This window comes from Acipenser ruthenus, chromosome 18, assembly GCF_902713425.1.
Source record: "Acipenser ruthenus chromosome 18, fAciRut3.2 maternal haplotype, whole genome shotgun sequence".
Lineage (NCBI taxonomy): Eukaryota > Metazoa > Chordata > Actinopteri > Acipenseriformes > Acipenseridae > Acipenser > Acipenser ruthenus.
The window spans coordinates 9515678-9535141 of record NC_081206.1 but is presented as its reverse complement, the minus strand read 5'-3'; the positions used below and the strand labels follow the sequence as shown (position 1 = coordinate 9535141).

General features: G+C 39.9%; 1 protein-coding gene across 4 annotated transcripts; it reads right to left on the bottom strand.

The window, feature by feature from the left end:
* Nucleotides 1–1773: 1773 nt before the first annotated feature.
* LOC117423566 (double-stranded RNA-binding protein Staufen homolog 1-like) lies at nucleotides 1774–18866 on the bottom strand. Of its 4 annotated transcripts, none has more exons than XM_058991179.1 (15): nucleotides 18655–18866; nucleotides 15956–16251; nucleotides 14155–14276; nucleotides 12804–12948; nucleotides 11911–12049; nucleotides 11543–11714; nucleotides 9238–9336; nucleotides 8540–8752; nucleotides 7904–8047; nucleotides 7196–7342; nucleotides 6798–6873; nucleotides 6185–6504; nucleotides 5171–5293; nucleotides 4582–4661; nucleotides 1774–2662 (listed from the first exon to the last, which is right to left on the bottom strand). In XM_058991179.1, the coding sequence occupies exons 2-15, from the start codon at nucleotides 16167–16169 to the stop codon at nucleotides 2575–2577; spliced, it is 2082 nt and encodes a 693-aa protein (XP_058847162.1). In that variant the 5' UTR covers nucleotides 16170–16251; nucleotides 18655–18866; the 3' UTR covers nucleotides 1774–2574. The 4 variants fall into 4 exon arrangements, with proteins under 4 accessions (XP_058847162.1, XP_058847161.1, XP_058847163.1 ...); XM_058991178.1 differs by having other exon boundaries at nucleotides 12792–12948; nucleotides 18655–18865; XM_058991180.1 differs by lacking the exon at nucleotides 7196–7342 and having other exon boundaries at nucleotides 12792–12948; nucleotides 18655–18865.
* Nucleotides 18867–19464: the final 598 nt, after the last annotated feature.

Below are 19464 nucleotides of genomic sequence, written 5' to 3'. Positions count from 1 at the left end.
TGGCAACAGACGTCACGTTGACCTCTCTAGTGCTCTTCCAAAAAGCCTGTAGGGCAGAGGAGTTCTAGAAGAGGAGGAGGAGTGACAAAGCAGAAGCTGCTAAACAATACATCCACTGTCTTTGGAGCTTTTGGGGATCAGCGATCTCAACTCTTTCAGCACTAAGTTACTTTACAGAAAGACTACCAATTAATACAATAGACTTAGTTTCTTATTCTGCAAAATAAATACAAATTTACTGAATGTACAGATCTTAAAATACTGAACAGTCAACCCCAGTCATTAAATCTAGCACAAAGGCCAGGACCGGAGGACACATTTGGAAGTGGAGACAGGATAGCGTGGTTGGTGTACAGGGTGGGCTGCCAAGCCATGTTGTTGGTGCTTCTGGATGAGGTCCTGAGATTAATCAGCTTCTAGGAACCAGATCACGTGATACGCATGCCAGCTTCAGTGACACACTGTCGCTGGAGGTGAAAAGCTCTCAGTGCCTACTGGCGCTGGTGTATAACACCTGTAACATGTTAAACCAGCGCTGAGTGCCGCTTATCGGGTGACCAGATGAGCATTAATTGGCCGAATGTCCTCCTCTCAGTCGGTACTTTTCTTATGCTCTTATAAGTATTTTACATTAGCTTACTGGTCTGCCCATTCTAACCCTTAGACAATGGTTTCATTCAAAACAGTAAGCCCTGCTTCTACCCGTTTCACAATCGCCACTTGCAGTCTGGCGATGATCAGACTCTTGGAGAGTGGCAGGGGAGAAGGTATTGTAGGAGAGCCTGCTGTAACTGTTGCTATAAAACCTTGCGTCACTCTGAACCCTACTAATACCTGATGTAACTACACCTTGTTTGACAATTTCTGAAGCTTTCTCTTCGCGTTTACCAAGCAGCCTCTTGCCGTGGGAAGCCAATGTGGAATCGTACAAGTGCATCCATCCGTTTATAGAGAAGAGGGCTCGTACTGTGAACAGCGTTACAGAGAAGAGAATCTAGTACCTGTCACTAAATATCCATATCTATCTATCTACTCACACACACACACATACCAAAGCACTGTAGCAAATGCTTATTTCTTAGTAGTTGTCTAGCTGCAAACAGAACATGTGACTTGCATAAAAGGATCTATATGTTTTTTTTAGAAATTAGGCTAAGCAACGCATGGACTCACACCTGCCCAGTAGGGGTTGCTGAAACCTGATGAGATGAACTAGCCCCTCTGATTAATCACACCGACAGGAGCACAAAGACCAAAGCACTCTCTGTGTCAGGCAACTTCCAACCAGTTAACACTCCTTTCATTTAATGACAGACTGCAGCAGAACTTTTAATGAGTGATCCAGGGCACTTCTCATTTACACCGATCCAACTTACCCATATGATAGTACCTGTGCTCAAAATAAAGCCAAGGAGACGATCGTTTTAGCTCGCGCCTTCTTGTCTGCTTAGAGCTTGATTCTATACCTTTTGGGACAAGCTGCAGCTGGATTTCATTGAAACATTTTACAGCATCAGGGAATAACATTAGATTGTCATGGAATTAACGCTACAAAGTGGTTGATGTATTTCAATTGTAACTGCTCAGATCTGCAGTCTTCAGTTAACAACAAAAAACACGGCTTTACTTTTTTTGTTGTCGAGTTCCAAATTATTAACTACTGAAGAACTACTGGCACATCAATCCTTCTAAAATCTACAACTTTATAATTTGCTTAAATCAAGTGGTGTTCAGATAACTATACACAATGTGTGAAAGAAAAAAGAAAAGCAGAACAATTTTTTTTTTTTTATTTGGTGCATAAAAGCACACAGGTTTTACTTACATTCCATGGGGAGAAAAAAGTTTATGGTTAACAATGACAAGTTGAAGCATTACAAGAACGCTGCAGGAAGGTATCGTGCTTGGACCGTATGCAATAGAAACTTTGTCACCTGCATTGCTGCAAGCAACAAACACATGACAACACAAACATTACAATTCACAAAAACTTTTTCAGCCCTACATGGAGATGTAGTTAAACATTTTTTCTTAAAGCACTCAAGGAAAATCAATTGCTTTTTTTTTTTTTATTTTAGCTTTATCATATCCAGCATTGAAGTATGAGAACCTTACTCACTGCCAATTCAACAAAAGAACACCCCCTCCTTGAAGACTAACCTTGGGGTTAAAAACTGATTTAGAGATTAACAAAAATTATGTTATTCTAATACACTTAAATCGAACTTTATTAAAAAAAAAAAAAAAGTCTCTTCAAAACTCGCTGTAAAACATTTACTGTAGAACCCAAACCACATACTTGGATATGATTTAGCTAATCTTTGAATCAACTAAAATTTCTAGAAAAAAAACAACTAAATGTATGCAATTAAACACTGAGAAAAAAAAACAAAACTTTTTTTTAATCCAAGTTGTTTAACTGAACATTTAAAAAAAGATTAGCAACTGTGATGATTTAGATACTACAGTGGCTCATTAGCTGTAGCCCTCTAAAACAGTTGAGTTACATAAACAGTAAGCCTCTGATTTTCTCTGGTGCTTTTTTTCCCCCTCCCTTCTCAAGACAAAAGCCGTTCACGCGGTGCCATCCAGTGTTTGTCCCATGGGGTTAGAGTTAGCCTGTTTAAGAAGACGGTCACTTTCCATTTCTTGTTTTCCACATCTACAAATAAAGGGTAACAGAAATTTAGGAAATATTTTTCCCCATCCCCAGCCCATGTTCCTCCCTAGGTCACGATCGCGTGACTGTCCCTGTACTCCAAGAGGCAATGCCTTTAAAGTAACTGCAGCTAACACAATAATTTCAGGTATTACCTGCTTTGAACTTCCATTTGCTACATTAGACCTTTCGCTACTGATTTTATTGTACTTTGCAACTGCTCTTACCTGTGATGTGATATTCTGTAATGCGATATTCTGAAATGCAATACTTTACCATGTGATGTTTTGTAATGCGATACTTTGTACTGTGATATTTTGTACTGTGATATTTTGTAACAACTCTAAGTCACTCTGGATAAGGGCGTCTGCTAAGAAATACATTAGTCTAAAATGTGTAGTTTTAAAAGAAATGTGTTCTAGCATACATGTATTTTCATTAGTGATATACTTTGCTACTTTAGATGAAAGGAAGTCCTTAGTTGCTATGCCTTTTTTCAGTTGCACCTGAACTTTGAGTCATTTGACCTCAGCATGACATGGGTTAAAGCTTGTTACTGGCTGAAAGCATGTCATTCATTAGAGGAAGCAGCTGGTTGGTTAATGACAGGAAAGAAGCCTTTGAAAGGGTGGGGACAATTTCACCAACCAGGTGAATTGACCAAGCATGTGCAATGCAGATTTCTTTTATCAAGTGCAGTACCAGATTTAATGTTTTACATGAAAACACTAGTTTTCTTTCAGAACTGCACATCAGAGACCTATACAACGAATGGAAGTACACAGCAGGTATTATTTATGGAATTATTTTGTTCGCTGCAATCATTTTAATAAGTGACCCCTTCATAAGGCATAGAGGCAATGTGGTTTAAGGGGACTTGGGGGAGCTTGTGTCCCTACAGCTAAAATTCCCTTGGAGTTATGTAAGATTTATCAAACTGGTCAGTTAAATCTCATCATATCCCTTATGAGTAACAAAAAAAAAAAAAAGCTTTAAAAACCAGTAGCCTGATAGCTACAGAAAATAAAACAATAATGGAACCACCATCTTCAAAATATTACAGTGCATGTAGGCTCCCCTTGTCATTAAAAAGTAAACAAGCAAGTATGATCTAACTGAAAACCTTGGTTCAATATACTGCTGGTTCATTTGTCTATCTGGGGAGTGGGTAAGAGCCGGACAGCCTCCTTACCTGGGGGAGGTTCCTTCAGAGACATGACCGGATAGATACACTAGCTCTTTGCTTCAGGTCAAATATAAATAGACTATGCACGATAATTTAAATCTTGTCAGTGTATGTAACCACAGTCCAAATTACCTGTTAAAAGTATTTTTTTCTGAGCAAAATAACGAGCAGCATTTATATGGGCCAAACAATTCCATCTTTTGTATTAAATGTTGCACCAATGACCCAAATAAAACAGTCGATAACATATGCCAGTATTGTTTTGTATTGTGTGTTGTTGGGAATGGAGTAACCAAGAAAAAAGCCCAAATATTTGCCAGAATAAACATGTGTGTGTTATTTATATACTCAAATCTTACCACAAACTACTAATTCAAACTTATTTTTAAATAAGATTTAATATGAGCAGAAATGTTTTTTGTTTTTTAAATACATTTTATAGCACTATTTAATATGGACAGTGGAAAGTTGTTTTTTTTAATATGGGTTTTTCTGCTTTAGTAGTCTCATTATCGATCAACAAATTAATTTTAAAAATACAGTGGCCTATGTTTGTTAATACAGTACCCAAGAGTGGGAGGGGAGTATTAAACAAATCCCAAGCAGAGATCATCTTGTTTAGGAATAATAATAATGAGAACTGTGGTATAGTGTGCCGTGCCTCGAGGGACCGCAGTGTGCCGTGGTGCCAGGGAAGTTTTCCACGGAACCCACTGTAACACAAAAAGGCACTCACACAGAAATTGGTCCGTTTCCAGATCTGTCATGAGTTTGTTGGTCCAGCTCTGACAGCAACTTCAGTATATTAAGAGCAGCCTGTAAAAGAAGAGTGTACTTACAGTGAAAGTGTAAAACAATGTGCTACTTAGATAATAAAAACACCCTGCCAAAAAAACGTTATTACATCTACAGTGGACTAAGAATAAGAGTTTGCTTTAAAAACTCTGTTCTAAGGCAGATGGACTGAAAACTAACCGATCTTTTATAAAAAATAAAATAGACATTGCTTTGTTCTTTGTTTACTTTGGCAAACAAAATCTGACTAGCCTAACCGTTGACTTGATCAACCTATACCCCACCATTATAATGCATAGCAAGGTCTATACCTAACTGCAGTTAGCCCAGGATTACCCCTAAAAATAATTGCTGCTGGTGCTGTAAAATGCACTAACAATTCCAGCTATAGCTTATCGCAGATTGATATACTCAACCTCCTAGACATGAAATAATCAGTGCTCTCGGAATAAAGTTGCATTTGAAACAGCCTTCTTCAATATCTGATCACAAGACACAAGCCTAGTTCCCTTTCTAAGACTAGCCCTTACCATATCATGGCAGGACTCCACATCCTTTCCTATTCCATGGCTGATCAGCGGTGGCTGGGAAGAGCAGTTTATCAGAGACACAAATTCGTTCTTGTTGTTTTTAGGAAAGTCTTTATACTCGACCTGGAAAACAAGGGAAAGCTCTTATTGCATTTTTATTCATCTGCCTGTATAAAACACAAAATTATCCTGTGCTTCACTTGCAGCCAAATAAAGTAACAATTACACACACTCGCTGTGTGAACAATAAATCAAATGACCAAGACGTTGTAAATTGACAACAAGAGTCAATGCGCTTTGACAGTGATGCAGTGTTGGACACCAGGGGCAGGTAACTGAGGCACTTTCAACCAGAAAGTCAACCACTGACCGGGCTGAAGTACTCATTTATTTAATTAGAAGTACATTACATGGTCTTCATTGACAAAGCTTTTGCTACAATGTTAACACCAGTTATTTATTTTCTGTTCCTCTCGTCAGCATCATTTTTTTTAACTAAATAAAATGTCTTTTTTAAAATCTTAACTATATAAAAAGGAAAACTGTCTGACAACATAAGTACATTTGGTTTAAAACAAAGTAATTTCATGCTAGATGGCCATTTTTGATCTCTTAAGCCAATTCTTGTTGCCGACAAAACATATTAAATCCTACAGAAAGCAAAGATCAGGCCCAACAGCACTCTGCATCCTGTCTGAAAGGCAGCCATGCGCCTTAATTGGTTACGACTACATTTGTGTGTTCACTTCAACCGATTCTACAGCATCAGTAGTAGAAATCTTATTTAAATTGAAACAGTAAACTCGTGTCCCATGTCTGTCAACTTGGTTCGACTGCCATGACAAAAGCCATTGTACAGTGTTTAAATCGCTGTACAAAGTATTTTAACTTGATGGATTTTACACAATCCAGTGTTGCAGAATGACTGCTCTGATTGAGACAAATCAATCAGGATTCAATTGATTTTTTGAATGCCGATAACCAGCAAGCCCCTGAAGGGCTCAGTTCCAGTACCTGCAGCCCCTGCACTTTGGTCAGGAAGTCGAGCTGTTCGGAGGGCCGGGTGAGCGGCCCGTGTGGAAGGTGCACCAGGTTGTTGTTGCTCTTCAGTAAGGTCTCAGCAGTAGGAGAGGTGCCCCCATACAGGAGCTCCCTGGCCATCATTGCTGTGATGGTGGCCTTGGCCGGGTTGATTGGGGGGCGGCTGTAGTCTTTGGTGTGATGTACTTGGCTGACCCCAACTGCCTGGGCCACTTCAGGGACCATAGGCAAGATCCCAGCTGGAAGCTGTTGGTGGCTCATGTATGGCATCCGGAAGTCATCCTCTTTGTTACCTGCAAGGAAGAAAAAAAATAAATAAAATAATAATAATAATAATAATAATAATACCCACAGTGCCCACACGAGAGTCATTTTCACCTATTTAGATACTTAGATCCTCATGCTTTTCATAAGTGTTCTGGAAATTGCACCTGATTTCTTAAAAAGTTTTTTTTTTGAAAAAGTACTGTAGTTATTGCAGTAATTTCATTGGTGGTTACAGATTTGACCGACTTTGTCCCATTTTAAACACAGGAAAGTAAAAAAATAAAAAATAAAAACTGAGAACAGAGCCCCTCTCACCCACCTCTAGCTCTGTCCTCAACAGAGCCTGGCTCAAAGAAGGTCACTTTTCTTCCATCTCCAGGTTTCTTCACTGGAACCTAGCACAGAAACAGCACACACTCTTGAAATAAACCTCTCTCAAACAGAGCCACCACCAAGATGTGATACTGCTATATAGGACCACAGTGTTCACAGGTCCAATATGAGGCCTGTATCTCAGAACGTGTACATTCTCCCAGTAGATTTCTATTAGCTGAACTATGATATCCACACTTCACTCCTGCTGGATTTGACACACACTGAAAATAGACATATCTAGCAGAGTTGAGTGATCTGCTTAGTTTCCAAACCCCAAATCAAATTGCTACCCAGATTAATGCACACAGTATAAACAATATATTCTATTGGAGCACTTTTCACCTTTTCGTCATTTTTGAGCGCAGGTTTTGTGGGCTGTGGCTGAGGCACTTTAAATCCCATTAGCTCCAACATCTTCTCAGCTGCATTGCGTTTAGCTACCTTCTTGTTGGGACCCATCCCTTCTGCGGTTTGTTCGCAAATTTGAACCTGAGACAAAGGGGGGTGAATCAAGTCTTTGTTAACACCAAAATGTGGGCTCACATGCCCACTTTTATGTAATCTAGAATTGTATGGCTCTGATAGCCATATAAGACTATCCGTTTGCATAGTTTTGCCATGCGTTTTAAGTGTCAGTGATGATCTTTAACATTAGCAATGCAAGACACTGGGTTTCTTTAAACATGATTGGTCGTGGACACTTTTAGTGAATGTCCGTACCAAATTCATTGCCAGCTTTAAAAACATTTCTTTAGGGAAGCATGTCATTGCAACTGAGCACATGTTACTGTTATACATATTAGTCCCTGTAAGTCGCTTTGGATAAAGGCATCTGCTAAATAAACAAATAATAATAATAATAATAAATAATAGGCAAAGAAAATAATTGATATTCAGAATAGACAAGATAAATAGCAACTAGGATGTTAGGGGGAACATATTTGTTTGGACCTCACCACTGCTCTAGATCCATCTCAGAAATGTCAGTTCCAACCACACTTGTGTATAAAGGATAATAATAAACAATAAAAGCAGCATTGTCTTCCTGACCTGCATGATGAACTCCCTGCGCCGAGGAAGCCCCCTTTCTGTGACCAGGCTGTACTCAGGTTCTTTCTCTTTCTTGGCTTGCTGGATCTGAGCTAGTCGGCTGATGGGGTTCATTCCCTGCCCATATTCTGGGCTAGTCTGCAGCTGGAATCAAAAGGGAACAGGACTACAGTCTCAGCCAGTTCCAGCACTGGCAAACATAAAAGCATGAAACTAGTTTATCACTACTGAGCTTGAGGATTCTCTTTAGCAAAAATCTACAGACTAGGAAAAGCAAATTATTTATCACTCAATCACAGGAAAGACATTCTGTGTAGTATAAAATATCAAATGTGTTGCACCCTCAGAGACAGACTACTAGGATTGCTGGCTACAGTTAGTTGGCCATAAAGTTAATTGGACACATTTCATAAGTGTTATTGCATTTTCCCATTGAAAAGAACACAAAATGGAGATCAGAATGTAACGTTTTCACTAAAACACACACCACTGAAAGATTTGATCCCTCACATCTACGGAATGTTTGTTCCACAGTGGTCAGCTGACTTTATAAGCACATCAGCGATAGGTGCAACTTGAATGGAATGCTGCATGTCACAGAGCAGCCAGCACGTTATTCCTGCAGGCTCGTATTACCTTGACTATTGACCTGGTTTTCTTTTTAATGCGGGGTTGTACTTTCTCCACAATGGGGAGCGGAGAGAGTTTCCTCAGCTCCTCCAGCACAGCAGCGGCAGCGTTCTTCTTGGCAATCTTTTTGCTCTTGCCTTCCCCATCCCCAGAAAAGTTTCCTACAGATACTTTCATTACAAAGCTCTTCATGTGTGGGGGGCCAGTCTCTCGCAACACCTAAGAGGAAATGACAGATAAACTTTGGAAAAGCGTGGCACGGTTTGATTTTAATGCTGTCTCTGAAACAGCTCTTCTAAAATGTTTCCACCTAAACTTTTGAAAAACCCAAAGGTGGCAACAGGGATTGCCACTAGGGGCCCTGAAAACAATGCCCAGGACAGCATATGGGATACTGGGGCACAAGTGGTCTAGATGGGTAACACAACCAAACAGCGAGTGCTGGAAGACATAGAAACACAGTGACTGTATTTACAAAAACTGAGTGCAGAAGACACTAACCGGCCTCTCGTAATGTACTTACAATTGAAATCAGGCAACACAAGGTTTAGGCCCGGTGTCCTCTGCAACAGTTGTGCAGAATGTCCTCAAAACTTATGAGCAGCAATCGATGTGCAGATACCAGCTTTTTTAAAATAAAGTATGAAGTGGTTTTAATAGTTTGTCTGAAATGGCGACACCGATGAGTAGCTCCTGCCACTCACCTCAAAGTTCACAGGCATGTTCCTCTTCAGTGCAATTTCAAATACTTGGCTGATTTCAGATTTGTTGAGGTTCTCATTAGAAGATTCTTCCCCATTGACCTGAAATCCAAAACAAACAAAAAAACACCACCTACTGTTAACACAAGGTGCCTTTACACTTGAACAATAACTTTCAGCTATTTCTGAGGGCAGAAGTAGCTGTCGCTTTGAGTTACACATTTGAACTTATTTTCTGGGCTTCAATTTGAAAACTTTAAATCAAAGATATCTAAAGATAAAGGCCACAGTTTTTTTACTTTTACAAAAGAGCTCAACTGCCTAGATTACAGTAAACATTTACAAATTATTAATTTTTTTTTTACTTTATATTCAAGAGAGGCATGTGTAATTTTGTAATTGAATGTCTATTACACTACATGTTCATAGTTTCCTGTGTTCTTAACCTGAACGGGGTGGTTTGCACTAAACTGGAAGCACTCCAGGGCTCTACAACAATGTTTAGCAGAGTTTCAACAGCCACTGATACAGCACACTAAAACAAAGACAGTGTATACCAAAGATCTCTCTCACAAAAGCAAAATCTGTAATAAATGGTGTTGTCTAAAGCACACAACATTTGATCTTATAATCTAGAAAATACACATTGGTCCCGGTGAGAATTTCCAGTGAGATACTGAGCGCATTGTGGCTGCCACTTCTCTCTCAGTTTTTATGTTTTCTTTTATGTATTTTAGAAGACGTTTTATTTTTATTTGACTTGAGTTGATTTTATTATCACATATTTGCCCTGTCCTGCTTGTTTTGTGCTTTTGTGTCCTGCCGCCTTTCCGCTGATGGCTAAAGTTGCTGGGGAGAGTACATGGCCGCCTGCCTGTTCCCCGCTGGTTGCCTGCTCTTTCCTCGGCTCTCCGTCTATATGTTTGGCTGCGGGCTTACTTGCCTGTGTGCTCTGTTTGTTTGCCTGCCCTGCCTGTTGCGTCTGCTCTGCTGACTGGTGGCTGCTGTGCTTGGTTGCCCGCTTGCCTGTCTGGGCTTGCACTGCTGCGCCTTGGTGCTTGCTTTTACAAAACTGTGCCCAGCTGTATTTGCTTGACTGCCCTTCTGCCATGCTTTTTTTAAATGGACTTAAAAGTTTATTATTTTTTTTCTTTTCTTTTTTAATGTTTGTTTAAAGATGCTATTCCCTGCACAGTTTCCTTCCTCTATGGAGGGGGGCTGCGCAGAAGATTCCCTCCGATGTTTCTAAACTTTGTAAAGCACTGGGTTTGCTAAACAGGAACTACAGCACCCATCATGGCACTAGATATGTGCTTTCTGCCCCGGATAACATTAATATACATATAGTAAAGTATAAACGCAAACATATTGTTTGTTTTGACACCACGGGGGTTACTTACCTCAAATTTAGTTTATATTCCTTGTTTAAATTCTGTCTCGGTTATACCCGCTTCCAAATCTTTGTATAATATGTCTGTTGCTTGTTTGAATGTGCGCTCCCTTTTAAATAAGGCGCTCTCTGTACATGACATAATCACTGAAACATATCGATATTCTTGGTCTTACTGAGACCTGGCTCAGTGAAAACCATTCATTCCCATTGGTAGAAGCATCTCCTCCAGGTTACATATATTTTCATAAACATCGTGTTCAACGCCGTGGGGGAGGTGTTGCAGTTATTTTAAATTTGGTCAAAAATTTCTTGAACTAGCCAGATTCTTTTATTTCTTTTGAGTATATCACAATGTTTCATTCTGCACACTACTCCTTAAAGATTGTTTCAGTTTATCGACCTCCTAAACAAAATATTGACTTCCTAAGCGAGTTCTCTGCTTTACTTTCTTTTTTGTGTCTTGCAACATAACGTGCACTCATTATGGGTGACTTAAATTTATCTTCCTTACCAACGTCTTCCATAGTGGTTGAATTTAACTTTATTATCATCTTTTGATTTCAGTTTGTTTCTGTACCCACTCATATTAAGGGAAATACTTTGGTTTTTGAAACTCTGTGTTTCCACAAAACCCCATTTATCAGGGGCGATTTCAGTGTGTTGGAGTGTCTTACTGAGATTCAAACAGGGGACAGGACAGTCTCTTGATAATCCCTGTCGATCTGATCTTAATGGGATTTAGATATACTGCACAATTATTCCAGGTAGCTCATATCCCACTTTCCTGTTCTTTTTTTTCAATTATTTAGTGTGTGCAAATGATTTTATGCGATGTGGTAGTCTACGGCTCTGTGAAGAAGATGAAAAGGGGACACTGGAAATGATGTTTGGTTATTAAATGTCCAGAGCGGTCACCTCGAGATCCTTTTCCAGCAGGGGTTCTTTCTGCAGGGCTTTCAGCGCTTTGGCGGCTGCGTCGTGCTTTGCAGCTTGCCTGGTTCTTCCTTTCCCATGGAACAGCTGCTCCCCAATTGACACTTCCATCTGGTACAGCACTGGCCCTACTGGGGAGAATGGGTAGTAGTACCTGGAATAAAAACAAACAGGTAAAGTTTAGACAGACAACAAGGAAAAAAGACATTTAAAAACAAACAGTACACAAAATATATATTCATAACTTTAAACATGCAACCCTAAGAAAAAAAAAAAAAGCATTAAAAAAATCAGACATTTGTTGACTTGAAGTCTTTGTCTTCTGTGTTACTGTGAGTATTATTACTTACCTTGGATAGGGGCCAGGGGCCCTAACATTGTAGTTGAAGTTGGGCCTCATTCCATGATAAGAGTCAATGGGCCTGTAAGTGGGCTTCTTTCCAAGTTTCATACAGAGTGCATTTAGCTCCACTGTGTGGGTCACGCTGTCTGTAGAAGAAAGCACAGGACTAAACATTACAGCTTAATCATTCTGCAAGCATTAAAACCAAGAGGGAATCATCACATTTTTTGGGGGGGTGAATTTTGTGCTCTTGAAAGGTGAGGGACAGTAACTGAATACAATCAGACATCATGATCCACAGAAGCTTCCCCACACAGCTCTGCCAGCGAGAGAGCACCTCAATCCTGACCTGAGCAGCCCCTTTCTGCCATTGTCATGGGCCTCTCTCAAGCAAAGTGGCCCAACTGTGTCAGAAGATGGGGTGGTTTTGTGTTACACAGATCACAAAAGGAATTTAAAAACCCACTTAATATGCCTGCTGCACCACCTAGCCTCTGACAGAACAGTATTTCTATGCTATGAGAATGAGAACAATATATATATTGTTTTATGATGGGCAATTCTGTAGCCACAGATCTTAAGTTCCTATAGGTGCCATCTTATCAGAGCTGTATATTTAAAACATGCTTTGGCTCAAGTACAAATAAATATATATGGATATAGTACCTTGTCCCAAATGGTAGCAAATATGTATTCATTTGAATTAATGTTAATCTTGTTTTCCCTATTTCATTCACGGTTTCAAATCGAAATTAAGATTATTATTATTTTTTTACCACAGGGGTGTTGGCAAGCTAGATCTTGGTCCATTTTTCTTATTTGCTGGGGTATGAAATCGCTGCGCGGGGTTCTCTGGACCCCACCATGCTCAGGACTTGCCCAGGTTACCTGGATTCTTGCCTGTGTTGCGAGGGGGGCGGACACTGGGCTTTGGGAGCGTGGTTTCTGCCAGGGCCCTGGCGGCTGCTGCATGCTGAGACTTCTTAATGCTGGTTCCCTCAGCTTCCCAATAATGTTCGTTCAGAGTCAGCCGCACTGAAAACACCTGTGGGTGTGGGGGAGCGTTAAAGGCATACCTCCAAACCCCGTGCTTTGAAACTGCAGTGACTGAGATTCACTTTCATACGAAAACACCCCTCCCTGCAGTCGGCTTTAATACAGGATTCCAAAGTTTGATCTTCTACTTCTTGAAGTAACATGCCCGGATGTCATTGATCCTTCAGTTTGTTTACATTACTTTGGGATTTTTCACTGCAGAGACCAAAGCAGGGATGGAAATAAGATTCCTATTGCATTGCAGTTTCACCCATTGCAGGTTTTACTATGAGCTTGATTAGCCACAGTGTATAGGTAACAACCTCATGTGCTTCTCATTAAAAATGTATAGTAAAACCAGGAATGGATCAAACTGCTATGCAATGGAAGTCTTATTTCCATCCCTGTCAAAGCTTGATTCCACACCCTGCTTGTACAGCTGAAGGAGTTCTGCGATAAGATTCAGTGCCTTTGCAATAGTGTGATGAACTCTGTAATTTTAAATGGAATAAATGGGACTATTTTATCGCCTAATGCTCCAAAAAATTTCTCAAATGCAGAGATACTTCTGCACATTAGGACACAAAGTGTAGTGTATTCCAATGGCAATAAATGGCTTATACTAATAAACAGGCCTGTTTTAAACCACGGGGTTTCACTGACACCAAAACCACATGCCAAAGGGTTCATTTCTTTCTGGAGTATCACTAGAAAGTCTGAGTTAAGTCAAAACATATGGCATTGTAATAAGCCTGTTAAATCCTATTAAACCTAAGACTGACAGTTCTCAATACACTGCTACTGCTTAGTTTATGTCGAGAGGATTTACAGTACAGGCATCTTTTTATAATTAACATCTATTTAGTGTTACCAACGCCATGCCAGCTTGGAGGTTTGGATTCCAGCCCAGAATGATTTAGCGCTCAAAAGGAACTGGTTAATGTCAAGTTAACAGTCCTTGATCAATTTTCAATGACGTAATGATCTCAATCCAATTGAACAGGATAGAGATGGGTGATTGAAAAGAGAGCCCATGAGTGCATCTTTCAGAAACCTAATCCATGCTGCCACTTGAAGTGTGATCTGAGCCTAGCACTGCGAATTACATTTGAAGGTAGGTTCAACAAAACCCAATTCAGTCCTCTGAAAGAAAAATGTCACCCCTTATGCTGAAAACCCTGCTCTTTGTCTAGTTTTTATTATAAAAGCGATTTACCTTGGAGTGAGCTGGTCCTTGCTCACTCAAAAGTTTGTACTCAGGCTGAATCTTGTTAAAACGGGCTAACTCATTCACGAGACACATTGGGGTTTTCTCTTTGGGGTTTGCCATGTTAGGAACTGTAAAAAAAAGAACAAAAGTTCTTTACTGTAAGAAACAGTTTCATAAACATCAGATGAACTGAAAAAGCAGGTGGCAGAACATCCAACCAATTACTATTTATTATTGCAAGGGATGGGGGTCAGTAGCACATTTTGGCGGGGAATGTTAAGCAGGTATGGAATTCTAATATTTGGTGCGGGGAAATTCAAATGAACCCTCTGACCTTGTTCCAATACATTTCAGGTTCAAGACGCAGGGCTATGATGTATCTGGTGAAGGGAACCCTCTCCCCTTCTCTCTGTGGATGCTTGATCTCCTCCAGCAGGCAATCAATTAAAGAGCCACGTGAGACTAACTATTTATACGTTCCCGAGCAGATTTGGTACACTATAAAACTCTGACCCCCGGGGCCAGTATCACAAATCAGCACTTTGCAGGTGATAACTTTCCTCCTGTTTCACAAACCAAGGTCAGTACAGTTTTGCAGAAATCAGTTCAGCTATTGTAAATGAATAAATGGTAACTCAGGGATGGCAGTAACACTCCTACTGCATCGCAGTTTCACCCATTCCAGATTTTATTACAAGCTTGACTATCCACAGTGTATAGGTCACAAGCTCAGGTGTGTCTTATTAAACTCATAGTAAAACAAGGAATGGATCAAACTGCTATGCAAAGACAGTCCCACCACTGGTAACTATGTCCTTCTACGGAATTAAACTGTTACACTAAAGCCATGAATTTCAGGCTAATGGCAAGCCCGAGACTTTTGTGGTGATGGGATCCTAACAGAGTCTTGGGCCCTGATATTGATAACTTGTCGAATAGAACATTAATATGGATTGGCCCACTGGCTTCTTTGCACAGGGGAAATCACTTCAAAGGGGTAAACTTAGCTTCTTTGAACTGTTCTGTGTGTCTGTGGCTGCTCAGAGCTTAAAACCCAACCTGTAACTGGCATTTTCACAGAGAACAGCATTTGGCAGCTATTCTGAGCTCTATGGTCAATAAGCCCAAGTTGTTGTGCTTTTCATGCATCTGTTACCATGCATTAATAGCCACAAGCCCTTATGATAGGTTTACGTCTCTAAAAATGCTATTTGGTTTACTGGCAATGCCATTTACAATACACACTGTGTGCCCTTTTTCATGATTTTACTACAGGCACTGCTTGACATGACTGTAAAACCACTTATGCAAAATAAGCGCTTGTATTTGTCTCACGTGTTTTCTTAACACGTGTCAGGCCCACGCTCAAACACGATTTCTTCAAGAGTAGATAAGCAAGATGTTTATGGGAAACTTTGGAATGTGGGGCCCCCAATATAAATACCAGAGTAGCAATTTCTATATTCACATGAATAGTATTATACATGAGAAGTCAAAACCTGCAATAAATCTTTGCATAAAAATGTCACCCAACAACCTAGTAGTTTGTCACTTAAGATAACCTTCATATATTCAAATATCAGCTACTGAAGGGACTGTAAATCAGCCCAAATTATCCAGATGTTAACTCTACTTTTTGTGGATTGCTACAATTTCAAAATAATTTTAGCAGTCTTCGGGGGAAGCTAAATTGCCTCTGCTTGTGCTATCCTCTGCTCTGTGGTCAAAGTGCTGCCAAACCAGCAACGTTTCATGAGCATCAAAATTCCTCCCAAAAAACAAAAAGAAAACCCAAAGACACCAGTACCTGCAGCTGAATTGATGGGAGTGGCAGAAGCAGAGGGAAGGGCAGAGTTTTTGATAGGATGGCCGGCGTTTTCAGAGGGCAGAGGCCCTGAAGCAGAAGGGATACTCATCACAGACTGGTAGACTGCAGGATTCAGAGGCTGAGGAGTGCTCTGCATGGGGCTCCCAGCAGACAGGAGGGCGGGGGAAGAGTTCTGGACCTGAACTTGGGACATCTCGGCTTCCAGTTTCAAGAGCTTCACAGCACACAGCAGAGGGGGGTTCAGTGCAGGTTTGAGAGAGACAGCAAAGCTCTTCCTGAAACAGCACACGAGATAATGAAGTCTCAAGTCAAATATATTAAACACAAGAAATAGGGATCAGTAACGCTATAGGTAAGACAATGATCACTCATGTAAAATCCAGTTATATGACAAGTGGAATCCCTCAGCTGTCCAGTTTCACTGGGACTCCAAATTCTGTTACCTTGTTGAAACCCCACACCATACAGTTTGGATAACCAAACATCAGAAAGAGCCTGTGGCCCATAGAGACAGCAGCCAGTGCCAAACCGAATGACTGCTTGGGGGCGGAATCAGGACATGAATTGCTTTTTAATTAAAATCTAAGACCTTAAAAGGAAAGACCACAACCATTTTTTTCTCCCTCACTGGTATAAAAATGTTGAGATCTCAGATATGATCCACTCGGAAGACTGTAATCTTCTCGTACACTCTGCAATGTGTATTTTGTGACCAACACCATATCCTTGTGTTCATACCAAGTACTGTATGCTTAAAACTAAGTTTATTTTGAACTGATGCACTTTATCCTGGTTCATTCACTGTCAATAAATGTAGACGTTTTAGAAATGAAATAACGAGCAAGTCCTTTATCTATTAATGTGCATGTCCACTGAGACTAACAAAATAATGTCATTCTCTTACTACTTGTACAAGAAATATTACATTGTCACATTAGTTTTAGTCAATTTAAACATGAAATGCGTAATGAATGACTTGTTTAAAAAATAATCCTAACCACACACCCTTTTAAAACTGGAATTGGTAGGTGAAACTGTGCGAGCATCTTATCCAAAGTAAAAAAAGGTTTGATCCTTTTGCATAAGCAATTTCCGAGCTAATAACCCATTAGCTGCACAGAGAGTTCAAAGCACACACACAGCATGTTCCAACAATACAACTGAGATCCCAGTAGATGCAAGAAAGCAACTTTACCTTTATAAAGTATTCAATTGAATACAGATCACAGTTATTTGCTTTTCTGTTTGTTTTAATATAAATTATTCAACCAAAAAGGTTGAGAACTTATTTACTGAGTCTTCTTGTTCTTGAATCAGAATTTTAAACCTAGCCTATGTTGTGTCAGCAGTAGCTCCAGTACCATAGAACCAGCTCATTGACATTCCAGTTTGCTCATGCAGAATCGCTTCCATTCAGAACCATTAACAGTAGACCCAGCTGCTGTACTATTAAACCGTGGGATGAAGCAAAAGCGCAGATCTAATATATAAAAGCAAAACTAAATCAGAGACCGACTACAAATGTCACTGACAGTTTAAGAAACGTCATCATGGTTTTACATGTCACTTTGAAAATTGAAGCCATTAGTGCTTGTTAGCAAGTAAAAGAGTTTGTATCGAGTTTTGATTAGGTTGCTACCGTACTGTTTGACGCAATTTATCCTCCGACTTTAAACTCAGTGACATGTACTTGAAATGGCTTCAATTAAAGGATTAACAACGTTTAGAAGCCTGTAACATTTTAAAAATGAGAAAACACTGCCGTATTTAACATTGAAGTGCTGAATGCATTCACATACAACCACGGGACAAAAAAGGAAGTCGCAAATCAAAAGCAAACCAATTTATTTCGACGCACGACACATATTTTAGATAGTTTAATTTATCTGAAGAAATGTTTTTACTGTGCCTTCCAACAACACGGCGCTGCGGCCTAGTCTCGTTAAGTGAAGCCTGTATGCTGAAATTAAAATGAACTGCGATATGACAATCATTTTAAAAACACAAACGTTGTTAACTCACAAAAGCGGCGTTTTTAAATTCTATCCCCCGATTACACTTTTAAAAACAATGACATATTTACGACAAATAACCACTGCACTGAAAATCTGAAGACCTTGCTGTACTACACTGTGCCGAATTGAATAGTTATTCCACGACGTTTAAAATTTCCCATTATTTAATGAAAGTAGGTACCATCCATGCTGAGCAACAATAAGAAATAAACACATACTCTCCAACTTCAGCTAGCAATAATAATGAATGACTCGAATGGTCCTAGATTTTTCAAGAAATTGACAACGATGGCATTGCTTTATAACCATGTCAACGTAAAAATAAAAATAATAAATACAATAAATAATTTCTGCAGTAAATCAACATTATGCAAGTTATCGTGTTGTACTATTTAGTAAAAAACAACACAACAGCAGTGTAAGGTTACATTTTACCAATTATAATAAACACACCTATTCCCTTATTAGCCTCACAGTAATATTTATTTTCTTCAGCACATGGTTATTACAGCGTCTTCATTTTATTAGCGGTAAAACAAACACAGATGTATGGTTGTCTATGATGATTATGAACTGTATGTGATTCATAGACTCAGAGTCTCGACACACTGGCACCACACACTGTGACTGCTAATGCAACATTTAAAAACGTCGTGACCTCACCTCTTTGTCCTTCAGTCCCACAGCTAAATGTTCCTTAATCCATGAGTTGGGGTGCTTGGGTTTTTATTTGATTCTGGTTTATTTTGAGGTTTTTTTTAATTAAATGTTGCTGTTGTGATGAGAAACAAGCGAACAGGGCAAACACTAAAGAGAATCAACCGGAGCTGCTCCATCCAGGAAGTGACCTCAGCGCGCAGCATGCGCGCACTACACATAGCATACATAAAGGGAAGGACTTCGTCGGGGGACAGAGAGTATTATTATTTTACCGGGGGGGGGGGGGGTGTAAGAACAAAATCAGAGGGGTGACATTTTATTACGCATACAACCTCATCATAGAGTGTCGTATAGGAGACGTAAACGTGAAAGGAGAACTCTAAGGAAGAGATGACATTCAAAATGTTATCCCCTATATTGTGTGGTGTTTCCTTTTCAAAACACTAGAGGTCACTAGTATGCGTATTAAAAATATATACATGGGTCAGTTGCATTGTGTGCAGGTTTAAAATGTTAACAACTGATCCGAGGGGTATTGCGGCAGAACGAAGGCTCACACAGGGTAGTGCTGCGTGCGCAACTATTTCATAACAATAACCTAACCCTAAATCTAAGGTTCATGGGGGTATTGGCCGTAAGTTTAAATACACACAATAACCTAGCCCTAAACCTAAGGTTCGTGGGGTATTGTGGTCACGTGGTAGGGATGTTGAGGGTGAATAACGCGCACGCAGCACTACGCTGTGGGAGCCTTCGTTCTGCAGCGATATACTCTTGGGTGATCCCCCCTTTTTAAATTTCCTGGGCTCTTCA